Below are 13,372 nucleotides of genomic sequence, written 5' to 3'. Positions count from 1 at the left end.
CGGACCGGCTATTGCATGGCCTCACCGGGGGACGGCCAGTAAAACGTTCAAAGTGGACAAGGCTCGTCTCGGTTCATTTCAAATTTCAACGATGACCCTCGAAATGGTCAACACAGTCTAAATAGACAAAGCGAGACGTTTGAAAATCGGTTGCGTTGATCAATCTACATGTTATTTTCAAATCGGTGCTCCATTGACTGTAACGTTATGAGCGATGGACCAGCTCTGACCCAAGATGGCCGCCCTGTGGCGACGCTGCCGCTTCATAGCACGTTATCCGGTCTATGATACTGCCCATTTAGTAGGTCTTTACCAATTTGATTGCTCGATGAACAGCCATAAAAGAAATACCCTCCATTTTCACATTTACTTTTACAGAAGGTACATTTGTTCTGGGAAATCTGGGGAAATGAAGTAATCGGTGGTCGACTCTGACGACTGTTGATGGCGTAGGTGGTGACGTCCCGTATGTAAATAAGGGACAACCCAGGGTGTGTTTGGCGGGAAAAGCAAAAAGCGGGGGGGAAAAATGGCGATGGTGGCCGTTCGAAGCGGACGCCTGACAGCGGCGTAAGAATACCGACAAGAAAACGTGACCAAAGCACAGGAGAGAGAAGGCAGCGACGCGACGACCCGGTAACGTGTCTTTCTCTTTCTTTTCGAACAAAATGTGTGTCGTTATTAAAAACCGCGCACGTCACGCAAGTTCCGTAAAGTAAGTCGAGGCGGTAAACGATGTGGCGTTCGACGGAAGGCGAAACACTGTAAGCATCACGTCAGTTGCCAGATGAATCGTAACTTTTGAATTCGTTTGAACTGCTTTCAATTTCAAATACGTAGATCTCGTAGGGTCACTTCAGGCGTACAGTGCGCGCGCGCGCGCGACTAGTTGCCACCGGTAGTTCCTCGTTGATGAGCTCATGTGACGTGACGTGACGTGACGTGACGTGTTTAGCATGTCAAACAGGTCGGCATGTTTGAGGACGTGTTTGAAGCGGAGCCTGTGGCACCTGTGCGCTGGGAGGAGAGCGAAGATGAGGACGACGAGGCCGGGCCTGAAGACGACGAGGCCGGGCCGGAGGACGACGCGGCCGGGCCGGGGGACGACGAGGCCGGGCCGGAGGATGACGGGGCCGGGCCAGACTCCGGCCTCAGCGTGGGCCAGTTTGTGCTCTGTCATTGGTCGGACGGCCTTTACTACCTGGGCAAGATTCTCAGGGTAACCTGCCTGCCTGCCAGCATCTTGAACATGTTTCATCCTGGCACAGCCTGTGTCATTTTGTGCGATGCGAACGTCATTTGGCCTGGCTCGCACGTGGGCAGCTCCCCTCTTGCCTGGGCCTTTGCGATGCGCTCCTTTTTTTGCCACTTGCACGCAACTCTGCTCTGATTTGCGCACAGCTCAGCCCATCGAGACATAGCTGCTTCGTCACCTTTGAGGACAACTCCAAATTTTGGGTCCTGTGGAAGGACATTCAGCACGGTGAGATGCGCGCCCGGGGAGAGACTGACTGACTGACTGACTGACTGACTGACTGACTGACTGACTGACTGACTGACTGACTGACTGACTGACTGACTGGTTGGAAAAAGTTTGCCGTCTGTAAGTGCAACTAAGGATCGATCCGATGGCATTGCAGCCGGCGTGCCTGGGAAGGAGCCCCGCTGCTCGGTGTGTCTGAAGGTGGCGCCAAGATCCCAGCCGATCCTCATTTGCGGAAAGTGCGGCATAGGTGAGCACGGATGTTTGCGTCCGAAAGGCGCGGTGCGGCTCCCGAGCCGTCGCCTCGCCTCACCTCACCTCGCCTCTCTGTTGGTCTGTCTGTCTGTCTGTCAGGTTTCCACCGCAAGTGTCACGATCCTCCCGTAGAGGACAGCGGTGATGCGAGTCCCTGGTTCTGTCGACGTTGCGTCTTTGCCCTGGCCGTCAGGGTACTGGACCGCTTGCCCCGCGCCTGCCTTGGTGAAGGCCCTCGTGTGACGAGGAATGACGTCACTTTCCTTGCCCTCCCACAGAAAGGGGGTGCTTTGAAGAAGGGGCCCCTGGCCAAAGCTCTGCTCGCCATGAAGCAGGTGCTGTCCTACGACCCGGATGCGCTCCAGTGGGACTCTCTGCACCGCACCAATCAGCAGCAGTCTTACTGCTACTGCGGAGGCCCTGGAGAGTAAGAGCCGCGTGCGTGCGTGCGTGCGTGCGTGTGTGCGTGCGTGCGTGCGGGTGACGTGGCCGCTGGTGTGGCGGGCGGTGACCTGGCCGCTGGTGTGTGTGCACACAGGTGGTATCTGAAGATGCTCCAGTGCTTCCAGTGTCGGCAGTGGTTCCACGAGGCGTGCACGCAGTGCTTGCAAGAGAGCATGATGTTTGGAGACAGGTGAGTGAGCTGACCACACAACAACAGCAATGTCCTTTGCGCAAAAGGGACCGAGCCGTGCCATGCCGTGAAGGCCGGACTGCCGACTCTGCGGCACGGACTCGGACCCGCGGTCTGCCTCGTAACCGGGTCCTCTCTTTCTCTTTCTCTCTCTCTCTCCCTCTCTCTCTCTCTCTCTTGCTCGCTCCCTCCCTCCCTCCCTCCATCCAGGTTCTACTTGTTCGTGTGTTGTGTGTGCAACAAAGGATCGGAGCACGTGCGCCGTTTGTCTCTTCGCTGGGTGGACGTGGTGCACCTGGTTCTCTACAATCTGTCGCTGAGCAACAAGAAGAAGTACTTTGAACTGGAGGAAATTGTGACCTTTGTCAACACGCACTGGCAACACTTGCAGCTGGGAAAGGTAGCCGAGTATAGCGAGCGTTGGCGGGCCGCGGCGCTGCGCGAGCCCAGCCCGGCCCGGCCCGGCCCGGCCCGGCCTTGACCTTCTGCTTGCGTGTCTAGTTGTCGAGCACTCCTCCGGCAGACAGGGGGCAGCACCTGCTCGACGCCCTCAACAAGTACAAGAGCAAGTAAGCCGGCGCTCTGCTCGCACTCGATTTTGTCCGCAAAGCTCCTGCGCCCACCGCTCAAGGTTTGCTGTCGTTGGCACCTTCCCATCTCTGACGTGTTCTGCAAACACAAACAGTTTGAAGGCCATTCCCCGACCAATCCATGCCTAACGGATGGCTTTGCGACAGCTGACCATATTTGACAAAAATGCGCTTGAGCCATCCATCGGTGTTGCGGCGCAATGCACGATGGGGTTTCCCTCCACTCGGCTTGTTCGACATTTTCCTTCTTTTCTTCCCCCTCCACCCCCCCTTTTTTTTTCTTCATGTGTACGGCCCAGGTTCCTGTGCGGGAAAGAGATCAAAAAGAGGAAGTGCATCTTTCGTCTAAGGGCGCGCGTTCCTCCCACGCCGCCCTCCAAACTTTTCCCCGAGCGTGCTCACGGCGAGGGCGCTCCGGGCTGTAAGAAGGCCGTGGGTCGCAACAGGTAACCGCCGCGACCTTCTCCGAGCCTAATGTGGGCACCTCAACACCCCCCCCACCACCCGTGTGTGCGTGTGCAGCACTTCATCAGAGAGGAGAAAGAGGAAGTCCAAGTGGGTGTTGGAAGACGCCATCCCCGATGTTAGGACACTCGCTTACTTTCAAGCGCTCTTCTTTGTTTGCTCTTGAAACCAAGCGTCTACGTTTGCGTCCGTAGAATGATCATCACCGCATGGCCGCCATCTTTGACTTCACCCTGGACCAACTGCACAAGCTTAGAAGGTGGCACGCACCAGCGCATGAGCGCGAGCTAGCGAGCCGTGTAGACGACACTGACCAGAATGTCATGTTGTAGACGAACGTCGGGTGCGGATGGGGACTCGGCAGACGTTTCCACGTCGGGTTCCGTCAGCGCCGGCGGCTCCTTTGGGCCAGCCAGGTAGGAGCCTCAAAGGGAGGCGGGCGTCAGCCGCTGGAAATGAACTGGCCCAGCCAGCGCGGCCTCGTTCTCAACTTTTGACCTGTGTCTTCAGACCAAAGGTAGGCAGCAGCAAGAGGAAGTTGCCGAGCTCCGCCTACAAGCATTTGGCCGAGGAGGCGCCCGTAAGCGCCGAGGAAGGCCCGTATCCCGCCGAGCCGTCTCCCGTCAGCCCGTATCCCGCCGAGCCGTCGCGCTACATGTCTCGCCTGCACTCGCGTTCCCGCGTGCTGGCGCGCCGTGTCACCGCAGATGGGGCCCTGCAGTACCTGCTGCAGTGGGAGTGGGAGGGCTCGGCACCTTGCTAGCGACTTGAGGACCGACCAGAGAAAAACAGCTCAAGCAAAGCGGGATAATCATTCTGCCAGCTTCTAATGTGTAACGGGAGCAATTTGCTCGAGGGATCCAAGCGGTGGCGGCCGATCATCCATCAGAGGCCGCTACGTATAAAATGTATATAGAAAATATATAGAACTAATATAATGTGTGTGTGCAGTATGTGTAGACGCGTATAAGATGTGTTTATGTGTGTATATAATAGAGCGGGTCTTCATCCAAAGTGTTTGCTGTCCGAAACAATGAAAGCTAAGAAAACAGACGTAGCGTTTTGACTCGGATGTGATGGCCTGAGCGCTGCTGGAAGGAATGACTGCCATTGACAATCAATAGACAGTGTCCATATGGTCATTTATCATTGGAAGTGTCGCAAACAGCAAACGCCACTTGTGTTGCTATGGTAACCGCACTCTTGGGCCTGTTGAACTGTCAGCAGCAATAAACCCGTTGCCCTTTTGACCTATAGCTCGTCTTTCCTCATCTGCTCCAAAGTCAGTATTTATTTGTTTGACTTATTGAGGACATCTCAAGTTCAGAAGAGTCATTCGTGCGAGTGAGGAGCGTGCACGCGTGCGGCGAGAAGAATAGGAAGTCATCTGCTTCAGGTGCTTCCAAGAGTCAAGTGAGCGCGACTGTCCAAGAGGAAGTCATCTGCTTCAGGTGCTTCCAATCCAAGTCAAGTGAGTCTGTCCAGACGTTCTTTTTCTTCTGACCTGACCGATTGGGCGGGCGTGTCATTTGTGTCCATGTGCGTGCTACCTTCACCTGTCTGCAGAAGCGGCTCCCGCTCCAAAGTCTTTGGCACGGATGCCGGCAGGCGAGAGCAATCCACCCACATAATGAGCGTCGCAGATGCGGGTGGTGTCAACGCTAGTCCCCGTTGCGAGCATCTTGGCATCTCGCGTGTTTTCTTTTGTGCATTTGACTCTGCCCTACCGGCCCTTTGTATTGGGTGTCGTCCCACTGTCGACGGCTAGATGGCGGCGGGCGCCAGATTTTGCGCCGGACATAAAAATGGGACGTTTTTGCTCGAGATGATCAAATCCCGATGATCAACGAAGCTTTCCACGTCCTCAGAAAGCGGCAGCTTCCAGTTTCATGTTATAATGCACTGGGGAAAAGAGCATTTGGAAACAGGATTCACACACTGTACAATATATTGGCGTTATCCATTGCTCTCGCTCTCTCTCTCTCTCAAATCATCAAGGCTCGAAATAAGCAGTTTGGCTTCGCAGTCAGTCCCGTGACATGCTTGATTGACGTCCATTTGCGGCATCGGGATAGTAAGTCCGAAAGTAGAATGTGGACCCTCAGCCGAAGACTGACTGACTGACTGACTGACTGACTGACTGACTGACTGACTGACTGACTGACTGACTGACTGACTGACTGACTGACTGACTGACTGACTGACTGACTGACTGACTGACTGACTGACTGACTGACTGACTGACTGACTGACTGACTGACTGACTGACTGACTGGCTGGCTGGCTGGCTGACTGGCTGACTGGCTGACTGGCTGACTGGCTGACTGGCTGACTGACTGACAAAGTCGTCGCTGGATGATGCCCTTGCGCAGCAGCTGCAGTCTTTCAAAGATGGAGGAAGGGAGGAGAGAGAGGAAGTAGGGCAGCATCCGTGATGGGAGGGGCCGTGCGCGCGCGGCTGGAGCCTCCAGCATCCGCAGCTAGGAGACGCGTGCGCGCGCACGCACAGACAGACAGACAGACAGACAGGATCAGCAGGTTTGTCTTTCATGGGGTCTTGTTTGCTTGAGAATAGCGCGGGTGTGTAAACCTTCTCCATCTCTTTCTCCTCCTCCTCTTCACCTGCACAGAATGCTTTGTGAGTACTTCTCTTTTGTCCTCTCGATCGACACGCTATCTGCAGTGCGTGCGCGTGCATCGAGCGTGCTGCCTGCCGTGTTAGCATGCGGCTAGGCTAGGCCCGCCGCTTTTCAGCAACGCCAAGGCAAAAGTCAACCTGTGCGTCGCTGCTCGATCGGCATGCGTCCAAACCTCCGCGACTGTACGCGTGCCCGTGTGCTCGCTCGCTCGCTCGCGTGTAAGAAATACTGTCCCTGCCCGGGTGCCCCCCCCCCCCGACCCCCCCTACGCCCGCCTGCCCGTTCGCCTTCCTCCTCTTCAACACGACCTTTAGAAATGCAAGCGTTCAACTCAACTTTAGGTTTGAGGGAACCTGGCAACTCATTTTCCGACATCCCATAATGTTCATATTCGATCGAATCAATGGTATTATGTAACTTGAGAGTACCCTAATAGCATTTATGCTGTGGCGTGTTGACATGACTTAATTGTAACCCTTTACACGGCATAAAAGAAACATTTTGATGTTCTATTGAATGTCAACGTACGTCCCATCCATTTCTACTTCACGCAATACATTGACTTGCAACGGGCCCTTTGACGCCAATTGTCCGAAGTAGCTGGCTCTAAAAATAATGCCGTCAGAATTGCTTCCGGAGGCCTTTTGAGTGCTCATCCCGCGTCTGCCCCCTGATCGCGTTTCCGCCGTCAGACACAAACGGGTCGTTAGACACAAATGGGTCAAGGCGGGCCGGGCTGGAGCCATCCGGACGCGCGATGTCCAGACACTTGTTTTGTGCGCAGGCGTGTGATGCGTCGGCCGCGCTGCGCTCGTCAGGAGTCGGTGTTAAGCGGCGGAGGGGTGACCTCTCTGGAGCTGAAAATGGACCAATCGGTGATCATCAAACCCGTTCACTCCTCGCTTCTGGGCCAGGACTACTGCTTTGAGGTCAGAGGCACGGCGGGGGTGGGCGGGCTGGCTGGCCATCGGCGGGTAGGCCACTCTCACCCTGCGCCGCGACCCGTCGGCGCGGCAGGTGACCACCTCGGCGGGGACCAAGTGCTTCTCGTGCCGCTCAGCGGCCGAGCGGGACAAGTGGATGGAGAACCTGCGGCGAGCTGTGCAACCCAACAAAGACAACAGCCGACGCCTGGAGAACCTTCTGACCTTGTGGGTCATCGAAGCCAAGGACCTGCCCGCCAAGAAGAGGTGACCGTTGGCCGGTGGCGGCGGCCGAATACGCTCGCGGCGGCCGCTCACTCGGCTCAGCTCGGACTTTGCTCGGTCCTGGAGGACGCGTGGCGGCACGTGTGTTTTGTGGACTCGGAGAAGGCGTTTTGCGTGTGTGTGTGTGTGTGTGTGTGCGTTTGCTTTGAGCTCTATTTTTGTTTGAAGGTGGAGACCACTCACGCCGACTCCCTCCCTCCCTCCCTCCCTCCCTCCCTCCCTCCCTCCCTCCCTCCCTCCCTCCGGCCTGCTGTGCGCAGGTACTTCTGTGAACTTTGTCTAGACGACAGCCTGTACGCACGCACGTCCTGCAAGATGAAGACGGACAACATCTTTTGGGGCGAGCGCTTCGACTTCAGCAGTCTGCCGTGCGTCAACGCCGTGACGCTGCACATCTACAAAGACACAGACAGGAAACGCAAGAAGGACAAGAGCAGCTACGTGGGTCTGGTCAACATCCCCGTCGTCACGGTGACGGGCAGACAGCTGGTGGAGAAGTGGTACACGGTCAGCATGCCCAGCACCATCAGGGGTGAGATATGTATATTTGGGCACGCTGGCACGCCAGCGGCCTTTGCGGCAGGATCCGGAACGTGACGCGCCGCTGCATCGGTTTCCGCGCCCGGGTCAACAGGCAAGTCGAGCGTGCCGACGGTGCGGGTGAAGGCGCGCTACCAGAGCGTAGCCATCCTGCCCATGGAGCAGTACAAAGAGTTTGCCGAGTTCATCAGCGCCAACTACTTGCTGCTGTGCAACACGCTGGAATCTTCCATCGGCCTGCGAGCCAAAGAGGAAGTGGCGGCGGCGCTGGTCCACATCCTGCACAGCACCGGCAAAGCCAAGGTAGGAGCCCCGCCCGTACCCGTCACGCACCCACTGACGCTCGCCGTCGACAGGACTTCCTGACGGACTTGATGATGTCGGAGGTGGACCGTTACCGGGACAACGATCAGCTGATCTTCAGAGAGAACACCCTGGCCACTAAAAGCATTGAGGAATACTTGAAGCTGATTGGACAAAAGTACCTGCAGGACGCGCTGGGTACGCCGTTGCAGGCCGGCTGCTCGGTTGGCCGGCTGCTCGGTTGGCTGGCTGGCTGGCTGGCTGGCTGGCTGGCTGGCTGGCTGGCTGGCTGGCTGGCTGGCTGGCTGGCTGGCTGGCTGGCTGGCTGGCAGGCTGGCTGGCTGGCTGGCTGGCTGGCAGGCTGGCTGGCCGGCTGGCACACACCAAGCGAGGCTGACGCGTACGTTGCCTGTGTTCAGGCGAGTTCATCAAAGCTCTGTGCGAGTCGGACGAGAACTGCGAGGTGGACGCGTCTCGCTGCGCCGGCTCTGAGCTGGCCGAGCATCAGGCCAACCTGAGAATGTGCTGTGAGCTGGCCTTCTGCAAGATACTCGACTCCTACAGGTCTGGCCCGCACGCATGTATACCCGGGACACTCAGACAACCACATCGGCGGCGCACGTGCGCATCCGTGCGCATCCGTGCGCTCAGACCCAGCCATTCAGCCATTCACTCACTCAGCCGCGCCTCCACGCCAAGTGACTGACGGCGCGGCGCGCCCCCTACAGGGTGTTTCCTCGGGAGCTGAAGGAGGTTTTTGCCTCGTGGCGTCAGGAGTGCAGCAACCGCGGGAGAACAGACATCAGCGAGCGCCTGATCAGCGCCTCTCTGTTCCTGCGCTTCCTGTGTCCGGCGGTGATGTCGCCCTCGCTCTTCGACCTGACGCAAGGATACCCCGACGAGCGCACGGCTCGCACGCTGACGCTCATCGCCAAAGTCATCCAGACGCTGGCCAACTTCAGCAAGTGAGTCCGTCTGTCCGATCGTTCGTGGCCAGCCAGCCCGGCGTAACGCCTGCCCGCGCCGCTTTTAGGTTCGGCACTAAAGAAGAATACATGCTCTTCATGAACGACTTTGTGGAGCTCCAGTGGAGCAACATGCAGCGATTCCTGCAGGAGATCTCCAACCCCGATGGACTCAACCACACCGGCGCCGGCTTTGACGGATACGTCGACCTGGGCCGGGAGCTGTCCTGCCTGCACACCTTGCTCGCTGAGCTGGATCAGGTGACGGACCGACCGACCGAGCGAGCGAGCGAGCGTTCGGAGGAGGGGGGGTTCCAAACAGGTACCAGGGGTGACAGGGGTGGGTGACACGCAGGAGAAGCTTTCGCTCGTGCTCAGCGTACATGACAGATTGTACACGCGGCAAGAGCGGCCGGACGCTGGCCAGACGTTCAGTCGGCCGATGTGCGTGGCGCAGCTGCAAATTTGCTCAGGTGTTAGGCATGACCTTCTCGATACAAGAGGAGCTTTCGGCCGGGTGGCACCCAGGTGACACGTCCGCCTTTCCCTGTGTCCTCCTCAGTCCTGCCTGTCCAAGCTGAGTCCGCTTCCTCGGATCCTACGGGACGTGACGGCGGCTCTGGCCAACCCCGGGGGCGGGCCTTATCCCGGGAAAGCCTCCTCGCCCGATCAGCAATTGTCGTCCCCGCCACCGCCGCCGCCACCGCCACCTTTGTCGCCGCCGCCCCTCTCGCCTCCTCTGGCAGCATGCAATCCCTCGCTCGGCCAGCAGTGCGGCGTTGGACCGGACGGAGGGTTAGTCCCCATACCTGTGTCAGCAACCGCCTCACCAGCGCGACGACACAGCCCGGATGGGAAGGGCCGAGCCGAGCCAGCTGCCGGCAGCTGGTCACCAGCCGGTGAGCAGCTGCCGGCAGCTGATGACCGACTGGCTGTCGGTCTCGGCTGCGGCTGGGGTGGCGGAGTGGGTTGCGCGGTACCCAAGGTTCGCGGGATTGAATCTGGGCAGGTTTTTTTTGCTTCGTCCTGATTACGTAACAGTGCCACGTGTATTCCGTTACGGCTCGAGGCTGCTTTTGTCACCTTCTTGGAATGGATTGACCTCTTTGCTATGGAAAACACGTGCGAAGCCATGGCAGCACCGCCGTTAGCAGAATGGCCGAGCTTTCCGTAAATAACGACGGAATTTGTCGCAGGTTGGTGGATTTCACCAGGCTTCCGTCGCCCACGCCTGAAAACAAAGATTTGTTCTTTGTCACAAAAGGTTCCAGCCTTCAGCCCGCGTCAGGTGACTTTTCATCTTTGGCCCGAGCCTCGTCCGTCCGTGACAGCTGAACTCGCATGTCGCTTGTCGTAGGCCCGCGTGGCTCTCCGGCCCCGAGCTCCTCCTACTCGGAGCCCAACGACGAGGCGGCGTTCGCGAGAGCGGGCCAGGAAGTGAGCAGTGCGGAGGGCCGGAGCCTGTCTCTGGTGGACCTGCAGGATTCCTTCCCCGGTGACGCGGCGGATGACAGCCAATGGCAGCGCAGGGCGGGGCTGCTGCCGTTGTCCTTCCAGAACCCCGTCTATCACATGTCGTCGCGGCAACCCCGCCGGGCCGAGGCCCCGCCCTCCGACGGCTGCTCTGCGACTTCGCAAGGCGGGGATGAGCGCAACTCGGCCGTCGCGCCCAGATCCGCCTTCCTCACCCAGATGCAAGTGGGCGCGGCCTCCGGGGGCGAGCGAGGGGAGCGTCTGTCGGCCGTGTCCAGCAGCAGCAGCGGAGAAGAGCAAAACAGAAGAGCGCTCTCGGAGAACATCACAAGTAACATTTTTCTTTCCTTGTCACCAATGAGACGTATGCTGCCGACCTACCTTTGAATGTCCGTGCGAGCGAGGGTTGACGCCCCGCTCTCGCCCTAGGTGGCGCCGCGCCCCCCCGTCAGAGCTGCACGGGTCCTCAGCGTCGCATCGACCAACCGCCGCCGCCCTTGGCGGCGGCGCCGCCCCCGCCGCGGGGCCGCACGCCGCCCAGCATGCTCCCCCCTCGCCCCGCCTCTGGGAGCATGATGTCGTCCAGTCCCGATTGGCCCAGCAGCGGACACTCGCGACTGCGCCAGGCCTCGTCTTCGTCCAAAGGAGACAGTCCCGAAAAAGTGCGGCCTGCCACTAAGGTCAGTAGCGTGGCAACCTGGCCGGCCCGTACCGTGCCGTGCCGCGCCGCGCCGCGCCGCGTACGCTAAACCTCGACACGGTGGCGTGTGCGTTTGCCCAGGCGCCGTCTCCATGCGCGTTGGACCGTACGGCCGCCTGGCTTCTCAACATGAACTCTGCCTCTTCCTACGCCGAGACGGAAGACGACCGCCATGACGATGCCCTCATCGACAAGGTAACCAAGCGCCTGCCAACCTGCCGCTGAACACCTTAACCGAGACACACCTAATAATACATGGTTGTGTGTGTGTGCGCGCGTGGACAGTACCAGCAGGACATTGCATTGCTGCAGGAGAAACTTCGTGTGGCGGCCCTGCGTCAGGAGGAGTGTGAAGCCCGGCTCCTGGTTCAGGACCAGCAAAACCAGCGTCTGCTGCAGGAATATCAGGTAGGTAGCCCATCTTCTATTTGGCTTCCGGCCGCCGCCGCCGCCGCACAGGACACTGGCTTCATTTCTTCACTTCCAATACACACAAAAGCACAGCATACATGTACTACTACGTTGAACTTTCTTTTTTCAATCAATCAAGCCATCAAAGCTTTTTGAGCCACGTGTTCATGCGCTTCAGGCTCGACTGGAGGATACAGAGAGTCGGCTGAGGAGGCTGCAGGATGACAAAGATCTCCAGATGAACAGCATCATCAGCAGGTTCACTACTCGTTGTGTCTACGTGCCTGCGTGCCTGCCTGCCTGCCTGCCTGCCTGCCTGTCTGCCTGCCTGTCTGCCTGCCTGGGAAGTGACGCACACACCCTTTGACCCGAGCAGGTTGATGGCAGTGGAAGAGGAGCTGAAGAAAGATCATTCCGAAATGCAGGCTGTGGTTGACTCCAAGCAAAAGATCATTGAGGCACAGGTCTGTCTGTTTAATAATACGAGGGTGAGCGAATGGCACGCTCCCTTTGTCAAAACAAACAAAACACATTTGCCATTCTGACAATATGTAGCAATCATGATCCCAATGTGTCGATCAGGAGAAGCGGATGGCAAATCTGGACGCCACCAACAGTCGCCTGATGGCGGCGCTGGCTCAGCTGAAAGAGCGCTACGGCGTGGCTTCACAGAGGAACGGTTTGTCTCCTAGCAACACATCATCGCTGCAGATCACAGAAAACGGCGAGTTTCGCAATTCGGATCATCGCTGAGCCGGCCGGCTACAGGCCGGCGGTGGCAGCGGCAACTGCAAGTGGGAGGTTCCCTAGCAAGTTGGTACGCACGCACGCACAAGCACACACCAAGAAGAACGTTAACCACTCCACGTCAGCGTCTGACATTTCCCGTTTGCACGAGCGCTCGCTCGCTCGCTCGCCTTCCTGTGGCGCTCCACCAGATGCTTCAAGGAAGGCAGGATTCAACATTTGCGTTCAGATGCAGCAGTGAAACAAATCAGTCAGCCAGCCAGCCAGCCAGCCAGCCCACCATCCAATCACATCGCATTGACCATTTGAAAAAAACCCACATTGTTTTGGTTGTGTCATAGCACTCGCGGCAAGCATCCCTGTTGCCAGAGGTTCTGCCGATCTGACGGAATTTAGCCGCCTGGTCTTCTTGTCTTTGTCAAAGCTTTTCATTGTGCAAGTCGTCATCAACACCAGAGAGACTTGAATAAAGTACGGCAGCCAGCCAGGCAGCCAGCCTGCCAGCCAGCCAGCCAGCCAGCCAGCCAGCCAGCCAGCCAGCCAGCCAGCAGCATCGGTCAGTGTGCTTTCTTGCTCTTGGTGAAGCCAGGCACAAGTCACCAAACGGTGGCTTTTTATTCAAGGCAGGAAGTGACGTGTATAGAATATAATAATATAATATATACGTACACATATATATATATATATATATATTATAATATGTAAATAAATACCATCAATGTCCATTAAGACACTAAACGTTGCCGGAACACATTTTGTTTTGAAAGGCTGCTGTGTTTTAACAAGGAAAGACCGATGTGCTTATGGATGAAGATGACTTGTACTTGTGCTTGTGAACAGTAAAGAGGAGTGAGTGCTTGTGCATCGGAGCTTATTGATTTTTATTCCAAAACAATAGTCTTTGCCAATAGACCGGCACATGGGTGGGTCCCTGACCGGGCGTCGACCCCAAGCCTCGC

General features: G+C 57.6%; 2 protein-coding genes across 4 annotated transcripts; both read left to right on the top strand.

Annotated features, from left to right (window-relative positions):
* The first annotated feature begins 217 nt into the window (after positions 1-217).
* phf19 (PHD finger protein 19) lies at positions 218-4,677 on the top strand. Of its 2 annotated transcripts, none has more exons than XM_088377129.1 (14): positions 218-636; positions 968-1,219; positions 1,402-1,483; positions 1,641-1,733; positions 1,838-1,932; positions 2,017-2,165; positions 2,277-2,372; positions 2,583-2,772; positions 2,874-2,941; positions 3,262-3,408; positions 3,485-3,545; positions 3,622-3,686; positions 3,760-3,843; positions 3,938-4,677. In XM_088377129.1, exons 2-14 carry the CDS (start codon positions 974-976, stop codon positions 4,188-4,190), a joined length of 1,629 nt encoding a protein of 542 aa, XP_088233255.1. In that variant the 5' UTR covers positions 218-636; positions 968-973; the 3' UTR covers positions 4,191-4,677. The 2 variants fall into 2 exon arrangements, with proteins under 2 accessions (XP_088233255.1, XP_088233256.1); XM_088377130.1 differs by having other exon boundaries at positions 956-1,219.
* A 789-nt stretch (positions 4,678-5,466) lies between these two features.
* Positions 5,467-13,277, top strand: LOC148397245 (disabled homolog 2-interacting protein-like). Of its 2 annotated transcripts, none has more exons than XM_088377106.1 (18): positions 5,467-5,965; positions 6,851-6,995; positions 7,084-7,256; positions 7,535-7,806; positions 7,909-8,117; positions 8,171-8,315; positions 8,537-8,681; positions 8,846-9,082; positions 9,151-9,343; positions 9,645-9,877; positions 10,279-10,370; positions 10,440-10,886; positions 10,985-11,235; positions 11,337-11,450; positions 11,541-11,663; positions 11,845-11,924; positions 12,043-12,130; positions 12,249-13,277. In XM_088377106.1, the coding sequence occupies exons 1-18, from the start codon at positions 5,862-5,864 to the stop codon at positions 12,417-12,419; spliced, it is 3,222 nt and encodes a 1,073-aa protein (XP_088233232.1). In that variant the 5' UTR covers positions 5,467-5,861; the 3' UTR covers positions 12,420-13,277. The 2 variants fall into 2 exon arrangements, with proteins under 2 accessions (XP_088233232.1, XP_088233233.1); XM_088377107.1 differs by having other exon boundaries at positions 5,917-6,065.
* The last annotated feature ends 95 nt before the right edge of the window (positions 13,278-13,372 follow it).

The sequence above is a fragment of the Syngnathus floridae genome, chromosome 5, assembly GCF_059516105.1.
Source record: "Syngnathus floridae isolate MCC-2025c chromosome 5, RoL_Sflo_1.0, whole genome shotgun sequence".
Lineage (NCBI taxonomy): Eukaryota > Metazoa > Chordata > Actinopteri > Syngnathiformes > Syngnathidae > Syngnathus > Syngnathus floridae.
This window is presented reverse-complemented; position numbering and strand designations above follow the sequence as displayed.

Excerpts from the sequence above, each read along its gene's own strand:
- phf19 (XM_088377129.1), top strand. The coding sequence starts at position 974 with ATGTTTGAGGACGTGTTTGAAGCGGAGCCTGTGGCACCTGTGCGCTGG. Across the intron at positions 1,734-1,837 it reads TTGCGGAAAGTGCGGCATAG|GTTTCCACCGCAAGTGTCAC; the intron begins GTGAGCACGGAT and ends TCTGTCTGTCAG. Across the intron at positions 2,373-2,582 it reads AGCATGATGTTTGGAGACAG|GTTCTACTTGTTCGTGTGTT; the intron begins GTGAGTGAGCTG and ends CCCTCCATCCAG.
- LOC148397245 (XM_088377106.1), top strand. The coding sequence starts at position 5,862 with ATGGGAGGGGCCGTGCGCGCGCGGCTGGAGCCTCCAGCATCCGCAGCT. Across the intron at positions 6,996-7,083 it reads GCCAGGACTACTGCTTTGAG|GTGACCACCTCGGCGGGGAC; the intron begins GTCAGAGGCACG and ends TCGGCGCGGCAG. Across the intron at positions 7,807-7,908 it reads CATGCCCAGCACCATCAGGG|GCAAGTCGAGCGTGCCGACG; the intron begins GTGAGATATGTA and ends CCGGGTCAACAG.